The sequence below is a fragment of the Phoca vitulina genome, unplaced genomic scaffold (assembly GCF_004348235.1).
Source record: "Phoca vitulina isolate PV1807 unplaced genomic scaffold, GSC_HSeal_1.0 scaffold7, whole genome shotgun sequence".
NCBI classification, from domain to species: Eukaryota; Metazoa; Chordata; class Mammalia; order Carnivora; family Phocidae; genus Phoca; species Phoca vitulina.
This window is the reverse complement of record NW_022589710.1, coordinates 60593186-60615299: the sequence shown is the minus strand read 5'-3', so window position 1 is coordinate 60615299 and position 22114 is coordinate 60593186. Positions and strand designations below refer to the sequence as shown.

The window sequence follows — 22114 nt, the reverse complement described above, 5'->3', positions numbered from 1 at the left end:
TGCTCTCTACAAAAAAAATTTTTTGAGACCTATCATAAAGCATTTGGGAGCCCACCCCAGTATACAGCAGAGTTCAGAACACTAGAGAAGTCAGTGGATTTGTTGAGCTCTGCTAGAGACAGGAAGAATGCAAATACAAATCAAGGGTAGATGGTGTACACCCTGGTATAAGACCAAAACAAACAAAATCAAAACCTATAGATAAACACAGGAAAGAATCTGTTTCTCTTGATTACTGTAGCAAAAAGATTTTATTTTTTAAACCTAGGACATTGGTGCAGAAAGAGCAATGCAGTGCAGATTTCCACACCCTCACATATCTATAACAGCAGTTCGCAGGCCAAAAAAAAAAAAAATTTTTTTTTTTTAAAATTGAAGCAAACTCTACAGGGTCTCAGGAAAAGCTCTATTTCTAGGTCTTTATTAGTCTGGTAAAGCAAAGCTTTTTCTGAAGTCAGTCCAACAAGCCCTAAACTTTCTTCCTCTTTCACTCTTCTGGGCCTCCATCCATGTCTTGGCAAAACTTTTCCCACTGTCCCCACCCTCCTTTCTAATCACTGCCAGGAACCAAGGCAGAGACTTCTCTTCTCCCTTTTGTTTTCCCTCAGCCCACACTTACATTAAGACTAACATATTCCTCCATCACCTCATTCATGAGATTATTTACTTTTAAATTACCCATTTCTGAGGAATCTAAGAGTTTTCTACTCTAGGGACACTTCACTGCATATTTCGAGAGTGTATTATTCAAACTGAATTCCGTGGTCACTTTACATCTCCTGGAGCAGTACAATACTGTGACCTTGTCTACTGGTATCCACTCCTTTGTTTAATCCCACCTTTGGTTCATGAACAGTTGCCCCTGAAGGTTCAGAAGAGAGCAAATGAACCAGATGATTACTAAGGTTCTTAAATTTCTTAAATTACTAAGTTCTTAAATTTCATGACTCCTAAGGAATGACCAAACAAAGGCAATGTTCTGTTTCAGACTGGTAGGAGGATGACTGGTTCTATTTCTAAATCTGGGCCCTGTATTTCTATGAAAACACGATTTTGTAAGTCTTGTGTTTTGTTAAGTTCCGATGTACTCAAGTTTTCAGTTTATTTTTGAAATGTTAAATTCCTAATCCTCCACAACTTAAATAAGACTCTACCTTCTTGAGTTTCCTTGGATCTTTGAAGTAATGAGGCCATTTCTTGATTTAAAGACTGAACTTCATTCCTCAACAGTTGATTCTCCAATCGAAGATTAGACAGTTCATGTGATTTGCCGTCGTGAGTAGGTGTTGGGTTGTGGTCAGCACAGGCAGCACTTGATGATACATTTTCCTTTGAAGAATCCTCTTGAACTTCATGGCCAGAATCTGAATTATTAGACGTTACTATAAAAAAAGGAAAACATTTTTGTTACACTGGAACACTCACTACATACACATTAGTTGCTTACTTTGGTAGAATGCCTTTTGGCTCAAGTTGACTGCTATAGCTAAAATATCATAAAAAAGTAAACTTAAATTCTCAAGAGATTTCCTTCTGATGCAATTTCATTCTCCTACATGGGAGGCTATAGATCTCTAAGGATCTCAAAATTTGGATATACTGAATGGATGGTGATAAAGGATAGACACAAGAATACAGTTCTGGAAAGAAGAAAATCAAGAGATAATCTAAGCAGTTGGGATTAGGTAAAAAGGGTTTCAGTCCCCCTTTGTCTCCAAAGCATTTTCTTAAAAAAAGACGAAAGTCTCAACAGTGAAAATACTAGAAAGGCACAAAAGAACAGCTGTGGGTTTCAAGGCAAAAGAGTAATAATAGGTCAGAGCCATTTGTTACATACCAAACTGGAATCTAAAATGCCTTACACAAAGAGAGAGAGACTCATAAATTCAGATTCATCTTGTTTTTGGACTAAATGTGATCCAAATGCATTTTTTAGAAGATTTTATTTATTTATTTGGCAGAGAGAGAGAGAGCACAAGCAGGGTGGAGCGGCAGGCAGAGGGAAAGGAAGAAGCAGGCTCCGCTGAGCAGAGCCCAACGTGGGGCTCGATCCCAGGATCATGACCTGAGCTGAAGGCAGACGCTTCACCAACTGAGCCACCCAGGTGCCCGCCCAAATGCATTTTTTACTTACTCTAAAAAAAAATTAGGTATGTGCTAAAAAGTGAACTGTATCTAAATGATAAAATGCACTAAGTAACTGTATGGGCAAAAGAGTTGACACTTCACAAAGGAAGATAAACAAATGATCAATAATCTTATGAAAAGGTTCTCAACATCTTCAGTGATCAAGGAAATGCAAATTAAAACCACAATGAGAACCAATACACACCTGCTAGAATGGCTAAAATTAAAAGGACAACACCAAATGCAGACAAAGACGTGGAGCAGCCAGAACTCTCATAGATTATTGGTGGGAGTACAAAATGGTATAACCACTGTGGGAAAAGGTTTCCGCAGTCTCTTATGAAACTAAATATGCACCTACCATTTTGCCTAGTGATTCCCCTCCCAGGTTTTCATTTCCAAGAGAAATGAAAACATTTCCCCACAAATAGACAAGTACAAAAATGTTCATAGCAGCTTTATTCACAATAACCCAAAACTGGAAACAATCCACTGTCCATAAAAGAGAATGGATAAATTGTGGTGTATCTCCAGTAGAATGCTACAAAATAAAAAAGAACTACTGATATACCCAATAACATGGATGAATCTCACTAACATGGTGAGTAAAAGAAGTCCGATAAGAGAGTGTACATACTACATGATTCCATTTATATGAAACTTTAGGACAAAAACTAAGGTGAAAAAAATCAGAGCAGTGGTAATTGGGGAAATGGGATGGAAAGATTAACTGGAAAGGGACATGAGGGAAAGAAGTGTTATCATAAAAGTGTGGGTTACACAGGTATAGCCATTTATCTGTATAGCTAAGGTTTGTGCATTTCAACATACAGAAAAAATTATGAGAAATGGAAATTTGAATAATGACTAGGCACTAGATGATACTAAGGAATTATTACATTTTTAGGGTGATGATGGTATGAGTGTTTCTAAAGCTTGCATTTTGGGGCACCCGGGTGGCTCAGTTGGTTAAGCAACTGACTTCGGCTCAGGTCATGACCTCAGGGTCCTGGGATCAAGCTTGGGCTCTCTGCTTAGCAGGGAGTCTGCCAGTCCCTCTCCCTCTGCCCCTCCCCCTGCTTGTACTCTCCCTGTCTCTCTCTCAAATAAATAAAATCTTTAAAAAAAAATAAAGCTTGCATTTTTTTAGGGTAATAAAATGAAATATTTCTAGAAGAAATGATATGAGATCTGTGATTTGCTGCAAAATAATTCTGTGGAGGGTAGAGGTAAAGGAGGGATGGAAAATGGGAGGTATAAATAAAACAAGAATGGCCGTAAGTGTTGATTAATACAGCCAGACAATAGGTAATATTGGAGGGAGTCATCAAAATCTACTTTGATATGTCTGAAATTTCCAAAACAAAAATTTTTCAAAAGAAATAAAGTATATATCCAATAAAGTAGTATTTAGGACATCTATAGTCTTTAATATTTACATTAAAAATGAAAGGAAGAAAATTAATGAGTTTTCTATCCACCTTAAAGGCTATAAAAACAGCAGAATAAACCCCAAAGCGGAAATTAACAATAAAGACCAGAAATTAACGAAATAGAAAAGAAACTTGCTAGAGGGCGCCTGGGTGGCTCAGTTGGTTAAGCAACTGCCTTAGGCTCAGGTCATGATCCCAGAGTCCTGGGACTGAGTCCCACATCGGGCTCCCGGCTCAGCGGGGAGCCTGCTTCTCCCTCTGACCCTCTCCCCTCTCATGCTATTTCTCTGTCTCTCTCTCTTTCTCTCAAATAAATAAATAAATAAAATCTTTAAAAAAAAAAAAAGAAAAGAAACTTGCTAGAGAGAATTAAAATGGTATTCAGAGGGACATATCATCAACATTATGCCAATAAATTTTTAAATGTATACTACGTTGAAACCTACCAAATTGTATACTTAAGTATGTATAATTTATTATGTCAGTTATACCTCATTAACACTATTTGAAAAAAAGGCATTTAGCACAGTGCCAGATATTGATATTTTTCTGGTAGTATCTGTGATCAAGCTTTGGTTTCTGCAGGGTTAATATGAATGATTAGGGTCCAATTGGGCTTGTTTCAGCTGTGACACTTTCATTACTTCCTGAAATTAAGTAAAATAAATATAATCCCCCAAAGTGTACATAGAATAGATAAATTCTTAGGAAAAAATGTAACTCACCAAAAAGAGAGGAAATGGAAAGCCAATGCAATCAATAGTTAAAATCTTCCATTAAGAATACCCCCCCCCAAAAAAAAAAAAAAAAAATACCCCAAGGGCCCGGGGTGGCTGTCTGCCTTCAGCTTGGGTCATCATCCCTGGGTCCCGGAATCTAACCCCACGTTGGGCTCCCTCTCAGCGGGGACTCTGCTTACATCAAATAATTAAGACAACAGAAAAGGAGGGAGCACTTTGCAAATCATTTTATAAGGCTAACATAACTGTAATACCGAAACCTAACAATATTACAGATCAATCTTGCTTATGAAACAAATGCAAAAATCCTAACCAGAACATCAGCAAACTGAAAGTTAAGTTTGGTTTTAGGTTATAAAAAGTCAATTGATTTGTATACCATATTAATACTGAAGAACAAAAATCATATAAAAAAACAAACGATATTTCACACATAACAGGAAAAAACGCTGCTAAAATTCAACAGAAAAACTGAAACTAGATATATATAGAAATATTCTTCACCTGATAAAAAGTACCTATGAAAAACCTAACACAAACACTGTATTTGGTGAAACAGTCGAAGCCTTCTATTTAAGACAAAGATACAAAATTGGTTTTCTGTCCAAGCCAATGCAGTGAGGCAAAGAAAAGATTTTTTTTAAAAAGATAAAAGGGTTAAGAAACCAAATTGTCATTATCCACAGATACTGTACTGTTGAAAATCTAAATGAATGTACAGAAAAACGTCAAGATTAAGAGCTATGTAGGTTGCTGTGTGTCAAAAGAAAGCAAAAATTTATGGGGCGCCCGGGTGGCTCAGTTGGTTAAGTGTCTGCCTTCGGCTCAGGTCATGATCCCAGAGTCCTGGGATCGAGCCCTACATCGGGCTCCCTGCTCAGCAGAGAGCCTGCTTCTCCCTTTCCCTCTGCCTGCCGCTCTCCCTACTTGTGCTCTCTCTCTCTCTCTCTGTCAAATAAATAAATAAATAATATCTTTAAAAAAAAAAGAAAGCAAAAATTTAAAAAAGATACCATCTATAAGTTTCAAAAAAATATAATCTGACAAAAAGTATGCAAGACCTTCATGGAGAAAATAATAAAATCTTAATGAAAGACATTTAAAAACTGAATTGAGATTATACCATGTTAGAATGGGTAAAACCTCAGTATTGTAAAGACGCTGATTCTCACTCAACTAACTGTCCATATAGAAGCAATGGACTCCCAATAAAAAGACCAACAGAATTTTTGTGAAACTTGGCAAGCAAATTCTAAAATGAATATGGATGTACAAAAAAAAAAAAATTCCAAGAATAGCCAAAACATTCTTGAAGGACCAGGTAGGTGAAATTGCTCTAGGAGATAACAGAACACTATAAAACTACATTAATTAAGATAGTGTGGCATTGGCACAAAAACCACCCAATGAAACAGAATTAAGTGCCCAGAAACAGAGCGATGTATAGATGGATGCTTGATAATATGCCAGGGGTGATATTGCAGATTGATAGGGAAAAGGAAATATTTTTTCTTCTTTTTTTAAAGATTTTATTTATTTATTTGACAGAGAGAGACACAGCGAGAGAAGGAACACAAGCAAGGGGAGCGAGAGAAGGAGAAGCAGGCTTTCCGTCTAGCATGGAGCCCAATGCGGGGCTGGATCCCAGGATTCTGGGATCATGACCCGAGTCGAAGGCAGATGCTTAACTACTAAGCCACCCAGGTGCCCGGAAAAGGAAATATTTTCAATGAATGATGCTAGATGCTGAGATAACAGATTTCCAACCCCTCTTCTTTTTCACCTGGAAAACTTCTACTCATTCTTTAAGACCCAGCTCAAATTACAGACCCCCTGGGAATCCTTACCTGAAGATAAGAGAGTACACATACTACATGATTCCATTTAAATGAAGTTTTAGGACAAAAACTAGGTGAAAAAAATCAGAACAGTGGTAGCTGGGGAAATGGGGTGGAAAGACTTTCCCATATGGGAAAAAATGGAACGAGATGCCTACCTCACACCATTCATTAAAAAAACCAAAGATTTAAATAACCATATAGATATGACAGGTAAAACTATAAAACCCTTAGAAGATAATATAGGAAAATATCCTAATGATCTTAGGATAGGGAAAATTTTTCTAAGACACAAGAAAACATACCATCAAGAAAAGATTGATAAATTCATCTACATTAAGAACTCTATTGAGACACCGTAGAGAGAGGTGGGGGGAAAAACCAAGGTAAAACTGGAGGAGGTGTAGAAAGAGTTACCATCTGGAATACATAAAGAATATCTATAAATCAATAAGGAAAAAGACAAATGATCCATTGGAAAAAATTAATCAAAAGACTGAACAGGCACTTCCCAGAAGATGAAACCTGAATAGTTAAATATTTGAAAAGATGCTCAATGCTCAACCTCATTAGTAATGAGAAAAGTAAAATATAACAAACTTTTCCACACCTGATTAACAAAACATAAAAAGTTTTTGAAAATATCCAACCTTGGCGAGAATGCAGAGCAAAAGGAATATTAACCACAGTTGGTCGAGTATAAATTGGTACAACCTCTTCAGAAAACTAGTGTACTTGAACACTGTCACACCCTACACCTCAGCAATTCCATTTAAAGACATTTCTAGGCATCCTAGGGCACTGGTTCTCAACCTAGGGTGATTTTGCTCCCCAAGGGACATTTGGCAATAAAAAAAAACATTTTTAGTTGTCACAATTGGGGATGTCACTGGCATCCAATGGGTTAAGAGGCCAGGGATGCTGCTGAACATCCTACAAAGGACAGGACAGCCTCCTACAACAAAGATTTATTCCACCCAAAATGTCAATAGTCCCAAGATTGAGAGACCTTGCCCTAGAGAAACAAAACTTAATCATTATAACTCCCATGTATTAACTGGTTCTAACTCATTTCCCTGTCAACCAGGTTTCCTTTGATCCATCCTTTACAATTAAATCTAAGTGGTTTTCCCTAAAAGTAGAAAATACTGTCAACTTTCTTTGAAAGACCTCTATTAGCATCACATTACTGGGTCACTTACACTTACACAGGCCTAGCAATCACTTGGAGAACAACAAAAAATAACATGCCATGGCTCCTTCCCCAGAAAAACCTGATTCAAGAAGTCTGGGGAGGCACTCAGTGATTCATTTTTTATTAATCACACAAGTACTTTCAATGCAGGTTGTTCAGGGACCACTCTTTAAGAAAGAATGATGTTTACAAATAATAGGTTTAAATATGTAAACAGAGGCATACAAAGGCAGCTCCCAACTTTCTTTGCTAGTTTCATTTTCTTCACTGCTGTCCATCTCATACGCACTGTTCCCAGGACACTCTACCAAACTTTTAAAGAATCTCTGCATTGAATGCTGTCTCCAAACCCTTTTCTTTTTCACCTGGAAAATTTCTACTCTTTTTTTAAGACCCAGCTCAAATTACAGACCCCCTATGAATCCTTACCTAAATACCTTAGACAATTAGTTACTCTCTCCTTAGTGCCTCCACAATACTCTAACCATATCTCAATCGCTATACTTACTATACTGTATACTAATATATGTAAATTATCTGTTTACATGTCTGTCTCACCCACCAGACCCTGTTGAGAGAAACTGAGGAGTATGTGTACATAATTAGTCAACAGCTCCTGCATGATCTGGTCTTGAATACCCCAAACACTTGTCTCTTTACCACTTTATCTCGAAGATACAAGACATATTTTTATTCACCAACAGCCAAGACTGTGGGAGAAGCTGTAACACTTAAGAAAACAACAAGCTTCCATTAATCATCAACTTTATAAAGAATCTCTGCAAGAACCTATCATGTACATTGTTACTTTAAAATGGTTAGTAAGGGGACGCCTGGGTGGCTCAGTTGGTTAAGCATCTGCCTTCAGCCCAGGTCATGATCCTAGGGTCCTGGGATCGAGTCCTGCGTCGGGCTCCTTGCTCAGCAGGGAGCATCTAGCATCTGCCTGCTGTTCCCCCCTGCTCATGCTCTCTCTCTCTCTCTCTGACAAATAAATAAGTAAAAGCTTTAAAATGGTTAGTAGGTACTTGAATTAGCCACATTACCATGTTAACCTCATTTTTGCGGGTGAGAAGATATACACGTAGAGGTAATTTCACGGCAAATTAAACAACTGAATACCAGAATTCTAAACTGTTACTTCACCACCAGGTCAATGCCTTCAACCCTTCAACTTGGATTGAAGTTCGGTCTCTCAGCTTTACTTCTGAGGGATGCAAGGTGGAAAGAAAAACACACACAAAAAAATCCTCACAATCCAGAATATATGTAAAGTACAGCCTCCTATTTCATAATCCCAGAAAGAAATGAAATGAGATAGTCCCAAATCCCAAACTAAACTGTTTTCTTTCAGATTTCCAAACCGTCCTTTTTTATTTTAAAATATCTCAGAAAACCATTCTGGATAGAACTTCTTAGATGCTAGGCTGGGTAAAGTTACCCAACAGACAGCATTTAAAGGTCCCTATTATAACTGTATACTGACTAATAGCATGCCACATCATCTCCCTGGTTTATACCACACGTTTCAGAGACTGCCTTTACACCAGTGGGGAAAGGTAACAAAACAGAGGATGGGAAACACTACCAAAACGTTTAGACTAGGATAACACATCCAATTTGCTTTACTCTAAAAGAAGCAGAGGGCCGATTAACTACCATCGCTTTGGCTCCCAGAAGCATTTTCCTCAATGGTTTTGACGGCGGTTATGCTGGTGTTCACAGAACTGACACCTGCTGTCCGAGAACTCTGAAGGACAGGTGTCTTGCTCCTTTCTTTTTTGATTTCCACCCTCCCAGTGGGCTCCTTCTGTGAACTGTTAAGAAAGTCAAACAGCAGCTCATCATCCGGTTCTGACTTTTTTCTTCGAACAAACTGGGATGAAGGCCTAGGAACAGATGCGTTTTCAACAGGATGGGAAGCCTCCGCTGATGTCCTAGATCCTACTTTTACATTTGCAGTGCCAGCTAAGATAGTGGCTTTCTGATTTCCTATGTTCTCAGCTGCTGAGGAAATATATGTAGCTTTGGATCCAGTCTGATAAGTCAAATCCGTATTTTGCTGAAGTTCAGGATAGTCAGCATTTTTGTTATATGTGACGTTGCTGCTGTTCTCTTTTCTACTGAGAGCTGTTGCAGCCCCTTGATCAACTCGATTTAAAAGATCTTCTGCCTTTCCAGCAAGATCAGCAAACCAAGACATGATGGTAGCAGAATAATCCTATTGGTGAACCTGTAAAAAGGACATAAAGGGATCAGTATGGCCGAACAGCAGAGCATAGCAGTTAAGACCAGTGAGGTCCTGGACTGAAAGCCTAACCCTGCCTCTTACTAACTATGTAACCTTGAGCAAACTACTTCACTGAAAGTGAGAAGCTCTATCTAGAAAATGAGAAAAATAAACGTATTTACATTACAGGACAGTTTAAAGATGAAATAATATATGTAAAAAACTCTTTGCAAAATGCCTGACACACAGTAGACACTCATTTTAGTAGCTATTAGCATAATAATTACACCTATCACTACTGTTATAACTCCTATTTCAACAAAAGGCAAAGGTTAACATAGCAAAAACATTCAAATAGCAAATCATCAATATGGCAAAATTGCAGTACAGCCAAATAAAAACAATTCCCTGGAGTTGGCTTCAAGGTGCTAAAACTTGAAACTTCTGATACTAAATCCATCTTCATGTTAAAATGCAGCACAATTATGGATAATTTAGGTGTGCACATATATAATCTGTGTAAAGTACACCTACAATAATTTAAATACTCAGTACCCACTATGTGCACATTGGCTAAGTTCAGAATTTTTAAAAAAATGACTGCATAGCCATTCATCTGATAAATAGACCTAAGTACTTATGGGGTGCCAGAAGGAATGAGAATGATGAAGTAATTAGTCCCTATAGATATAAAAGTGTTCGATATCATCGGCTCCAAAACACAGCTCTCTCTCTTTCCATCTAGATTAGGTTATATCATTCTCTGTTCATATGCTATGCTTTTCCCTCACAACCCTTCATGTTTTATATGGTTTTCTTCTGTCTCATTACCTCTATCACACATAATTTTCACAACCACATTATGTGGTTAGTAGTAATATCTTATTTTCCACAAATGGGGAAAAGATTTAGAAAGATCCCCAAGTTTAGATGGCAGCTGAGCAACTCAAATCTAAGTCAGCCAAACCCACTTTTTTTTAACCCCTGCCTTTCCCATCTAGTCTCTCAGGATCTGAATAACCTCATAAAGAAATTCACCCTCTAAACCTGCTCCTTACAAAATGGGACTATTACATGCCTGTGTATTTCACAGCTTATGTGTCATCAAATGAAAATGGAGGTGCAATGCTCTGTAACATATAAAACTCCCTACAGATGTAAAGTATTATTCTCAAGTAGACATCGGTGGTGATTGGGCGGCAACATTCTTATTAATCCCCTATATCTCGCCTCCCATTTTAAAGTTAATAGGGCTTTAAAACAAAACTCCGTGCCTTAGTATTGATTACCCAATTTAAATACAAACATGGATCCTTGGCACCGGCTCCAGTGACAAACTCCAGCGGACTTCAGAGGTACAGTGCCCTCAAGTAATTTCTCAAGCACTGCCCCCAGGAAATGGCCCACACGGCGGTGAAGAGAGGGTGACAGTGCGTGGCATGGGGAGGGGTCCGCAGACAGCAGTGGCAGGACCTGCTTCGAAGGCCAAGTGTCAACACAGAGGAAGAGAGGCTGGGGTCAGCCGGTGGATCCCAGGTAGCCGAGTTACAGACCCCCACTTCGCTCCCCACCCCCCTCGCAGAGCCTCTGGAGCGGGAGGAGCGGCCAAACCAGGCTGGGGCGGGAGAAGGGAGGAGAGCAGAGGGCACTAAACAACACCTGCTGAGGTCCCGGGGGGGCTCTCCTCCCCCTCTCTCAGCTCCCCCCAAAGCGGAGAGACCAGAGTCTCCGCTGAGGGGAGACCAGCCCCTCGCCTAAGGCCGTTAACGCACCAGACGGACCCGTCCGGCCTACAGGGCTCACGCTACCGCCTCACCTGAGGACTCTAAAGCGGCTGCACCGCTGTCTTGTCGCCCTCCTGGGCCGCCCCCCACCTCAGCAGCCCGCGGCGAGAGGGCCCGGCAGAGTAAACGTGGCCCCCGCCCCGCCGCGGCCCTGCTACTCTTCCGGGAGACGTGGAAGGGCGGCGAGGACCCCAAAACAGAGTGGCTTTCGAGTTGCCTGAGCGGCCCGGACCAACAGCAGCCACCTGGAGGCGACTCAGGCGGCGGCGCCGGCGGCTGCGGGGGCCTCGCTCCTGGCCACGCCCTTCTTCCGCCTGGTGCGTGTGACGTAGCTCTCTTCCCGTGGAGGCGGCCTGCACGCGGCCGGCATAACATTGTAGGCCACGCCCACCGGGGCGGGACCCCGCTGCCGCCAGCTAGGGTGACAGAGGCGGTGCCCCGCCCCCAAGGAATTGGAGGTCAGTGTTGGGCGGGGCGTGAGACCCAAGTGGACCCGACAGCCTTCACCTCTCCCTCTTCCTCCTTCGCCTGCCAGTTTTACGGAAGAGAATGCTGAGGACCCAGGGAGATGGGAATACAGAAAACAAGATCCCTGATTTCACGGAGCTTCCTTTCTAGTGGCAGAGACAGATATTAAATAAACCAGTGATGGAAGGAGTCGATTTTAAGAGGTGGGGGAAGCACTTTAAAAATGGTGTGATCAGGGAAGGTCTCTCTGAGGAGGGGACACTTGAGCTGAGACCCAAAAGATGGAAAAGACCTGTAAAGGGTCTTTCTATCCAGCAGTACTGTAGTTATGTTATGCATACAGTTCATTGAATATTTGGAAATTAGTCTAAAATCCACATCAGTAATTAAATACTCAGCTCCTACATGGTGCACAGGATCAGGCTAATTTGGCTCTGATGGCAAGCCCACAACATAGTCCCAGGGATCCCCATTTTCAGGTTGATGAAACTAATGCTCAGGGAGGTTAAGTAACTTGTCTAAGATCATCTGTCTTCGTGAGGAGTCCACATTACTCCAAAGCCTGCGCCCTTAGACTCAGTGTTTTATTTTCTCCAATTGAATATTGGGAGTGATTAGAACTCCTTTTTCTCTTCTCAAGTCAGGTTTTAGCCCAGTTTAGTGAATGGGAAAACTTTCAGCAGCGGCAGGAAGTAATAATAATACTATCTAACAGTTGTTGAGCCCTTATTAAGTGCAGACAGCTGTCACACATTGGGTGTGCTTCACCTCATTTCATTCTTACAGCAACTGTAAGGAAGGTGCTGTTATTATCCTGTGATAGGTGGTCTTGTTCCCAACCAGTAAGTAGCTCTTCCTGTTAAGGATTATACATCACTACCTGTTGCCAGGCGATTGCAATGCCTCCTATAGGAGTGTCCTTTCCAGCCTCACTGATGTCAAGCTTGACCATGTGACTTGCTCTGGCCCGTGGAATGGGAACAGAAGACCTTCCACCACATCTGAGCAGAAGTGTTAAGAGCTATTCTGTATTTCCATCAGCTTTCTTGATCTTCTTCCTCTCTCATGAGAGTGGCTAGTCCAGATAGGGCTGCTCCCACCCCCTGGGTCCTGGAAGGAAAAAGAAATGCAAAGCAACCTACATCTAGCAGGTCACAGGAGTGAAAAATAAACCTTTGCTTTTCGATGCCACTGAGATTTGGGACTGTATCTTACACAGCCTTACCTAATGAAATATGATTAATACATCCCCCCCCCCCCATTTTACAGGTGAAGACACTGAGATTCAGAGAGGTTTAGTTACTTTCCCATGGTCACTGTATGGTACACACCGGATAGCTAGTTTGTGCAAGCATACCCTGAATGCCCATGTTTATCACTATCTTGAAAATGTAGAGATCTTGTCCTCTGACTATATTCCTATCAAGCAGAATGTGCAGTAGAATGTGTTGTTCAGTGTTCAAGGTCAGGACCTGGGGGCAGCCAACCCAGAGTGTCTCCCTTGTAACGAAGAGTGTCCAGGTGGCAGGCCTCAATCTCCTCAGTAACACTGGTTGTGCAAAGAGGGAAAGGGCCACTGATAATTGCTAAGTTAAGTTGCTATGATATAAAACTTGCTGCATGTAGATCCCAGCAGTGGATGCTTTGTCTGGTCAGTGGCTCCTGGACTCCCCATACATAAGTTATCCCAGTAAACCTATGTCCCAATCACTGTCTCTGGGTCTTTTCTTTGACCTCACCAGAACATCACCCACCTTAGCTTAGAGTCAGCTAGGGTGCAGCTGCATGGGCGTGCAGCGTGGAAGTAGTACATCTGGGATTCAAACCAGGTTAGTGTGGCTACAGAGACAATGCTCTTAACCACTGAAGGGGTGAGGATGAAAGAAGTTGAAGCAGAGCCGAAGCTCCATGTCAAATATATTAGCAGTGGGCAGGCCCCCAAAAGAATGTTTCCAGAATTTTCACATATACTCCCTAAGAGAGTCAGCATATAGAGATCTGCCATCCTGAAGTCACTGGGGCCAGGCTGGATTAGCCAGAGAAACAGCAGAGCCAAGAGACAGAGGTTACAACCTTGTCCAGTAGGTAAGTAAATGTGCTTTTTTCTTTTCCCTTCCTCCCTGTCCTCATGCCACCAGAAGAATTAAGTCCTCAAAAAAGAGAGAGAGAAGGTATGTGAGGACCAGATGGAGACTCCAGCCTCCACTCTGTCTCTAGTGCAACCAATAGTCTGCTCCAGGGGCCAGGGAGGAGAACTTTGAATAGAGCTTAAGAATAAAATTTTAGGGATGCCTGGGTGGCTCAGTCGGTTAAGCATCTGCTTCTGGCTCAGGTCATGAACCCAGGGTCCTGGGATCGAGTCCCACATCAAGCTCCCTGCTCAGTGGGGAGCCTGCTTCTTCCCTCTGCCTGCCGCTCCCCCTGCTTGTGCTGTCTCTCTCTCTTTCTCTCTCAATCTGACAAATAATAAAACCTTAAAAAAAAAAAGAATATGATTTTAAACAAACCGGGCTATATTATGACTTTTGGAATGGCAGAGTGAGGAACTCAGCAAATCCTCTCCCCAAATAGCAACGATGAGACTGGACAAAATTGTGATTAAAAAAAACCATTTCAACTCCCTGGAAGTTGATCCCAGGCATAACACCAATTAAGAAGCATTTATTCGGGGTGCCTGGGTGGCTCAGTCATTAAGTGTCTGTCTTCGGTTCATGTCATGATCCCAGGGCCCTGGGATCGAGCCCCGTATCGGGCTCCCTGCTCAGCGGGAGGCCTGCTTCTCCCTCTCCCACTCCCCCTGCTTGTGTTCCCTCTCTCGCTGTGTCTCTCTCTGTCAAATAAATAAATAAAATCTTTTTAAAAATTAAAAAAAAGAAGAAGCATTTATTCAAACAGAGGCTGCTGGGAAGATGTCGGAGTAGGAGGACCATGGGTTCACCTCTTGCCTCGTGGCTACCTAGAGAACACCCACATCCGCATAAATAACCCAGAAAGCAACCCCAAAACTGGCAGAACAGACTCCACAGCCCGAAGTAGACAAGAGGCCACAGCGAAGCAGATCCACCCCCTCCAATCACTCTTGGCAAGATCCCATCAAAGCGGTGCCACAAGCCTGGCAGTGTGCGCACAGCCCAGACAAGGGTCAGCATCACTCCAAAGTGAGTCCTGCTCCAGGGAGAGGGAAGATAACCACACACTAGTCTGATTGTGACCCCAGCAGTGGGCTGGGGGCAGGCAGCTGGTCGGACTACAGGCCCCACCCACCAACAAAAGCTTCTCCAGGGACGACACAGGGGAAGTGCCTGCAGTTTGGTGCTACTTCATCTCTGGCAAACGCCTGGTCTGACTCAACTCAAGCCCAAGGCAGCCTCGGAGCAGTCCACTAGCACCACGGGCACCCGACTCTGCCCACAACAGGCAGAGAGCCATCGCAGGCTGGACTGAAGGCAAACACATCCCAACCACAATGGGAGGACACCCCTGGAGCAACACACATAGGAGACACCCCCTGAAGCGCCAGGTTCTGGGGAACAGACATTGCACTGCAGGACCTCTTCTTCATAAAGCCACTACTTTCAAGTGCAGGAGACGTAGCTGACTTTCCTAACACAGAAAAACAGACACAAAAAGAGACAAAACGAGGAGACAGAGGAATATGTCCCAAATGAAAGAGCGGAACAAAATCAAGAGACCTAAACAAAATGGAGATAATTAATATGTCTGATAGAGAATTTAAAGTAATGCTCATAAAGATACTTGCTAGAATTGAGAAGAGTGCAGGACCTCTTTGAGACCCTCCACCAAGAGATAGGAGACGTAAAAAAGAACCAATTAGAGCTATTGGACTCACTAGATGGAAATAAAAATAGACCACCTGGAATAAATAGCAAACAAAAGGAAGTAGAAGAACAAATCAGCCACCTGGAGGACAGAGGAAAGTAATCAAGCTGAGCAGATGAGAGGGGGGAAATGAGAACAGACGCAGGGAACTCAGTGACACTGTCAAGCATTAACAGTAGCATGACAGGGATCCCAGAAGGAGAAGAGTGAGAAAAGGGGGCAGAAGATTTGTCTGAAGAAATAATAGCTGAAAACTTCCTGAATCTGGGGAAGGAAAGAGAAATCCAGATCCAGGAGGCACAAAGAGCCCCCAACACAACCAACCCGAAGAGGTCTGCACCAAGACACAAAGTAAATAAGATGGCCAAAAGTAGTGATAAAGAGAGAATTTTAAAAGCAGCAAGAGAAAGGGAAGCAGTGACATACAAAAGAAACCCCATACAACTATCAGTGGGTTTTTCAGCAGAAACCATGCAGGCCAGAAGAAAGTGGCATGATCAATTCCAACTGCTAAAAGGAAAAAAATCTACAGCCAAGAATACTTTATCCAGCAAGCCTTTCATTTAGAATAGAAGGAGAGATAGAGTTTCCCAGAAAAACAAAAGTTAAAAGCAAAACCAGCCACATCCCTGTCACATGCCATTGGCCTGTGGGTCCCAAATTCACAGTCCAGCCGCCCTCCTGCCTGAGTCAGCATGCATGGCCTGCCACCTGCTCAATGTCAAGTCAACACGCCTTCACCTCAGATTGCCAAGGACTCAAACTGGCACTCTTCCCCTCAAATTCCAGCCCCTGTGTTCAAGTTTGTGCACAAAAGTGGGCATAATTATAACAGCAGAATGAAGTAACCCAAACAGTGACACTATTTATATGGAATATATAATGGATAAAAGGAGTGTGCTAGGCTGAGAACATCTCCAAAAGGCCAACATCAAAGAACAATCATACAGGGCGCCTGGGTGGCTCAGTCGTTAAGCGTCTGCCTTCGGCTCAGGTCATGATCTCAGGGTCCTGGGATCGAGCCCCGCGTCAGGCTCCCTGCTCAGTGGGAGGCCTCCTTCTCCCTCTGCCTCTTCCCTCTGCTTGTGCTCTCTTTCCCTCTCTCTCAAATAAATAAATAAAAATCTTTAAAACACAATTAAAAAAAAAAAGAACAATCATACAGCATGATTCTGGTTAGTAAAAGAAACAAACCCGGGAAAAATAAAACAAGATGAAATCAGAGAGGGAGGCAAACCATAAGAGACTCTTAAGCATAGGAAACAAACTGATGGTTGCTGGAGGGGAGGGGGATGGGGGGATGGGGTAACTGGGTGAGGGGCATTAAGGAGGGCATGTGATGTAATGAGCACTGGGGGTTCTATGCAACTGATGAATCACTGAACTCTACCTCTGAAACTAATAATACACTAAATGTTAATTAATTGAATTTAAATAAAAAAAGGAAACCCCACCTCCCAAAAAAAGAGAAGCATTTATTCAAGAAAAGCTACTAAGCTTTGAGTAGGAACACTGAGAGTATATGACATTTTAGCCCAGAGCAATTCCCAATCTCCCACTCCAGTTTCACGGAAATTGTCCTACCAGGGCTGGGAAAGCTGGGAAACCAGCAGCTTTGCTGCCTGAGAAGGCGACTTGATTTGGAGCAGAGCCAGAAAATCCTCATGACCGAGGGGAAGCCTCCATTTGGAATGCCAACATTGCAGCTGCCCGAGGTTGCCATATTGGTTGGGTCAACAACCGACGAGAAGGCTTCCTAGAAGTTTAGCAGGGAGATCCCTGCTCGATGAGACAGTTATAATGGACTTTGGTAAGCTCCCACATACCTTGGTGGTCTGGGAGGTTGTGTGCAAGGCTGTGTAAGCTCAGGAGACTCTTGAGAGAGCCCTAGTCATCTACTCATCCTGTCTCAACATGAAGCCTTACACAGATACAGAGGAGACACTAGAAGACCCAGTAGAATAAAAGACAGGGCAGTCTTGTAAACTGCTTGACTTCTGAATGACTCATCACACACAGGGCACAAGAATAAAAGCTGATGTCACGTCAGGAATAATGGAGATGGCAGTGGAAGAGAGAAGGCAGTGGAATGGCATGTTGAAAGTGCTGAAGGAGAGAAAAGCTGTCAAACAAGAATTCTCTAATAGAATGATCCCTCAGAAACGAGATCAAGATAAAGACATTCCCAGAGAAACAGACACTGAGAGAATTTGTGGTTAGTAGATCTGCCTTATGAGAAATAAATAATATATAATAATAAATATAATATATAATAAGTATTAAAGGAAATCCTGCAACCTGCAGGGAATGATACCAGATGGTAACTCGAATCTAAGTGAAGAATTAAACAGAGCTGAATGTTAAATACCAGGACAAGTCTGTTCTGATAACTGAAAGTGGCTGAAAGTTATAGAATCAGACAGATCATCTCAAGGAAACTATCATTCAAAGGAAAAAAATGGGATCTCCTACAAATCAAAAGTAGAGTTGAAGAGAATTAATGGAAGAAATGGAATTATTTCCTGTTGGTGCCCCCAGCGAGTTGGGACTTCCTAATAAACTGGTTACACTAACATATCAGAGTATTTGCCTCCCCCAGCAGTAAAAATGTAAGATCCATGTGGGGAGTGACTCCCCTTCTGTGTCTCCCACTTGACTAGCATCCCACTTGACTGGCATCACACAGCTGCTATACTCTTTCTTCCACCCTATGCTGCTTCTTCATAGCATTTACATAAGTGTGATTACATGAAGGAAGACAGGGACTATCTTTCTTGTCTGTGGCTCTATTAGCAGAGCTTAGGAAAGTACAAGGCATGGGCAGATGCTCTGCCATATTGAGTAATGAATGAATGATAATGTACAATGAATTGAGACAGCATGGTAAAAAGGCAGAAATTGGATGATCTGGATTCTTATTTGGCTGTCAATTAGTTTCAAGTGCCTTAATCTGTCTGACCCTCAATTTTATCAGAAAAAAAAAAGACTATAATGAACTTGGGCAAACCGCCCCACTTCCTAGGCCTCATTTATGAAATGAATAGTTGAACCAGGATTAGTGGTCATAAATTTGCGATCTCAATTAATTGCTTTTGTTTTATTTGTTTTGTTTTGGCCACAGCCAAATGTTTAATTTTAAAAACCCACAAACATACACTCATATTGTGTTGGCAAGAGTGTGGAGAAATAGGGGCACTTGGGTGGCTCAGTTGGTTAAGTGTCTGCCTTCGGCTCAGGTCATGATCCCGTAATCCCAGGATGGAGACCCAGGATGGAGTCCCGCATCAGGCTCCCCGCTTAGTGGGGAGTCTGCTTCTCCCTCTGACCCTCCCCACTTCTTGTGCTCGCTCTCTCTCTCTCATTCTATCTCAAATAAAAAAACAAAATCTTAAAAAAAAAGTGTGGAGAAATAGACATTCTTATGTATTATTAATAGAAATGTAAATTGATACAACCTCTATGGGGGGCAATGTAGAAAGTATATCAAAATTTAAAATGTACAAGCCCCTTGCTGAGTTTGATATCCACGTGGGAAAAAAATGAATCTTACCCCCTTGCTATAGACTGAATGTTTGGGTACCCCCAAAATTCATATATTGAAATTCTAATCCCTAATGTATTTGGGGTTGGGGCCTTTAAGAGGTGATTATGGCCTTGAGAGTAAAGCCCTCATAAATGGGATTATTGACCTTATAAAACAGTCCCCAGAGAGATCCCCTGCCCCTTCCACCATTAAGGTTATAGTGAGAAGACAGCTGTCTATGAACCAGGAGCAGGTTCTCACCAGATACTGAATCTGCTAGTGCTTTGATCTTAAGACTTTCCAGGCTTCAGTACCATCAGTAATATATTTCTGTTATTTATTTATTTATTTATTTTTAAAGATTTTATTTATTTCTTTGAGAGAGAGACAGAGAGAGCAAGTGGGGGAAGGGGGCCAGGGAGAAGCAGACTCCCCACTGAGCAGGGAGCTCGATGCTGGGCTCAATCCCAGGACCCTGAGATCATGACCTGAGCCAAAGGCAGATGCTTAACTGACTGAGCCACTCAGGTGCCCCAATTTCTGTTATTTATAAACCACCCAATCTTTGGTATTTTTGTTATAGCAGCCCAAATGGACTAAGACACTCCTACTCACACCGTACATAAAATCAGTTCCAAAAATGTGAAATGGAAAATAATAAAGCTTCTACAAGAAAATAGGAGAACATCTCTATGACCTTGAAGTAGACAAAAAAACCTTTTACAAGACACACACAAAATATTAACTATGAAAGAAAAGATCGATAATTTGGGCTTTGTTAAAATTAAGGATTGCTTTCCATAAAGGAAAAAAAAATTGAGAGTGAAAAGTTAGCCAAAGATTGTGAGAAGATATGTACAATACAAATATTTGAAAAGGATTTGTATCCATAGTAGGTAAAGCTCTTTTACAAATAAATAAAGAAGGGCAATCAACCTAACAAAAATGGACTAATAAATAAGCACTTCACAAGAGAAAATATATAATTGGTCAAAAGCACATGAGAAAGCTATTAGTCATCAGAGAAATGCAAATTAAAATCACAATGAAATACCTTTATACATCCGCCGGAATGGTTAAAGTGTAAAAGGATGGTAAATACAAAGTACTGGGGTGCCTGGGTGGCTCAGTAGGTTAAATATCTGCCCTAGGCTCAGGTCATGATCCCAGGGTCCTGGGATCGAGCCCCACATCCTCCGCATTGGGGGGGAGGTCTCTGCTCAGTGGGGAGTCTGCTTCTCCCTCCACCTCTGCCCCTCCAGCTCGTGCTCGCTCTCTCTCGCTCTGTCTCAAATAAATAAATAAAATCTTTTAAAAAAAAAGAAAAAAGAAAATACCAAGTACTGATGAATTCTCGGAGCTGCTAAAACTCACAGGCATTTCTGACAAGAGTGTAAGTGGTAGAACCACTTTGGAAAATCGGGATCTATTAAAACTAAATATAGGCCTGTCACCAGCTAGCCCCCAAGACCTGACCTGAATGCCCACCTGCTTGTATTCACTTCCCTTTGTCTTACATTTTCCCTTAAGCTCTTCTTTCCAGCTTACCTCTAAACTCAGGCAGTGAAACCTGAAACACCCCTCAGGTGATAGTGACTATTGGACAAGACCTCCGGCAGGCCCAGACCACCCAGAGCTTCTGAGCTAAACCACTGACTCACTCACACCTATGCGGATGGACCATCGAGTGACCCCTGGAATGACCTACAATTACCTTTACCTCCTTATAATACTAAAATTTCCACCCAAGGAGGAGCCTCAGACCCATTTACATAACATACAATGTGTATATAGGCATGTTTTCTTAAGGCACATGCACGACCTTATGCTCGTCTCTACATACGATGACAAGGCTTCCCTATCTAAATGTTCATCCTAATCCTAAACAAGAGGTACCCATTCACCTTCTCTCCGGGAGTCACGGCTTTGGAAGCTATTCCCTGTGACCTCCTTATTTGCTGCAAGTGAAGTTTACTTTGTGTGACCCACTCCACCTGGTGTATCTGGGACTCACCAAAGAATGAACTCACGTTGGTTCAGTTACAGGTCTGGTCTATAACTGGGCAAAAAGCCAGTACAATGAAAACCAAGAGACTGTAACTACATGCAACAACATGGGTGAATCAGACACAACTGAGTTAAAGCCATAGTGTTGAGTTAAAAGAAGCCAGTTCAAAAGACTACATACTTACAATTCCATTTACATGAAGGTGAAGGACACATAAAGCTAAACTATGATTGTAGAAGTTAAATAATTGTAGTTACCTTGGAGGAGGGGGGCAGATATTGACTAGAAGTGGTCACAGTGGGGGCTCCTAGGGTGCTCATAATGTTCTACATCTTGAGTTTGGTGTTGATGGGAGGTATGGATACATATGTAAAATTTCATTAAGCATATACTTAACATTTATTAATTTTTTTTGTATCTATGTTCTATCTTAATTAAAACAATTAAAAAATACACACTCTCTTTAAGAAGGCAATTCCACTTTTAGGAAATTATACTACAGCTACGCTTACACATAGGCAAAATGACATATAAAAGTTATTAACTACAGTGTTGCTTATGTAATAGCAAATACTGGAAATGAGTTAAATGTTCATTGATCTAAACATCTTGGTACATTCAACCAATGGAATGTCATGCAGCTGTTTAAAAAAATCACAGAAGCTCTTATGGAGAGATAGGAAATGAACTCCAACATCTGAACAATCGATGTTAAGCTAAAAAAAAAAAATGGTGTTCATATATGCTTTCATTTGTTTAAAATATCATTTATGGGTAGAGGCTATCTCTTGAGGGGCACTTTCTTAGCCTCCTGGGAGGAAACATGATTGGGTATCAGGGGTGAGAGGGAGGTCTATTCTTCAATGAATCCTCTTCTGTATGTACCCTTTGCATTCTGTACCATGAGAATCTATTATTTTTTGAAAAT

General features: G+C 41.6%; 1 protein-coding gene across 4 annotated transcripts in view; it reads right to left on the bottom strand.

The window, feature by feature from the left end:
- The window catches only part of GOLGA5 (golgin A5), a 67472-nt gene that overhangs the window by 27831 nt on the left and 17527 nt on the right, over nt 1–22114 (bottom strand). For 2 of the 4 annotated variants that reach the window (XM_032405819.1, XM_032405822.1), the window contains exons 1-3: nt 11380–11626; nt 8993–9566; nt 1155–1382 (exon numbers count right to left, since the gene is read on the bottom strand). In XM_032405819.1, the coding sequence (XP_032261710.1) occupies nt 1155–1382; nt 8993–9536 (772 nt within the window). In that variant the 5' untranslated portion in view covers nt 9537–9566; nt 11380–11626. Of the gene's footprint in view, nt 1–1154; nt 1383–8992; nt 9567–11379; nt 11627–22114 lie in introns of those variants that run through there. The other 2 variants (XM_032405820.1, XM_032405823.1) reach the window with 1 other exon arrangement.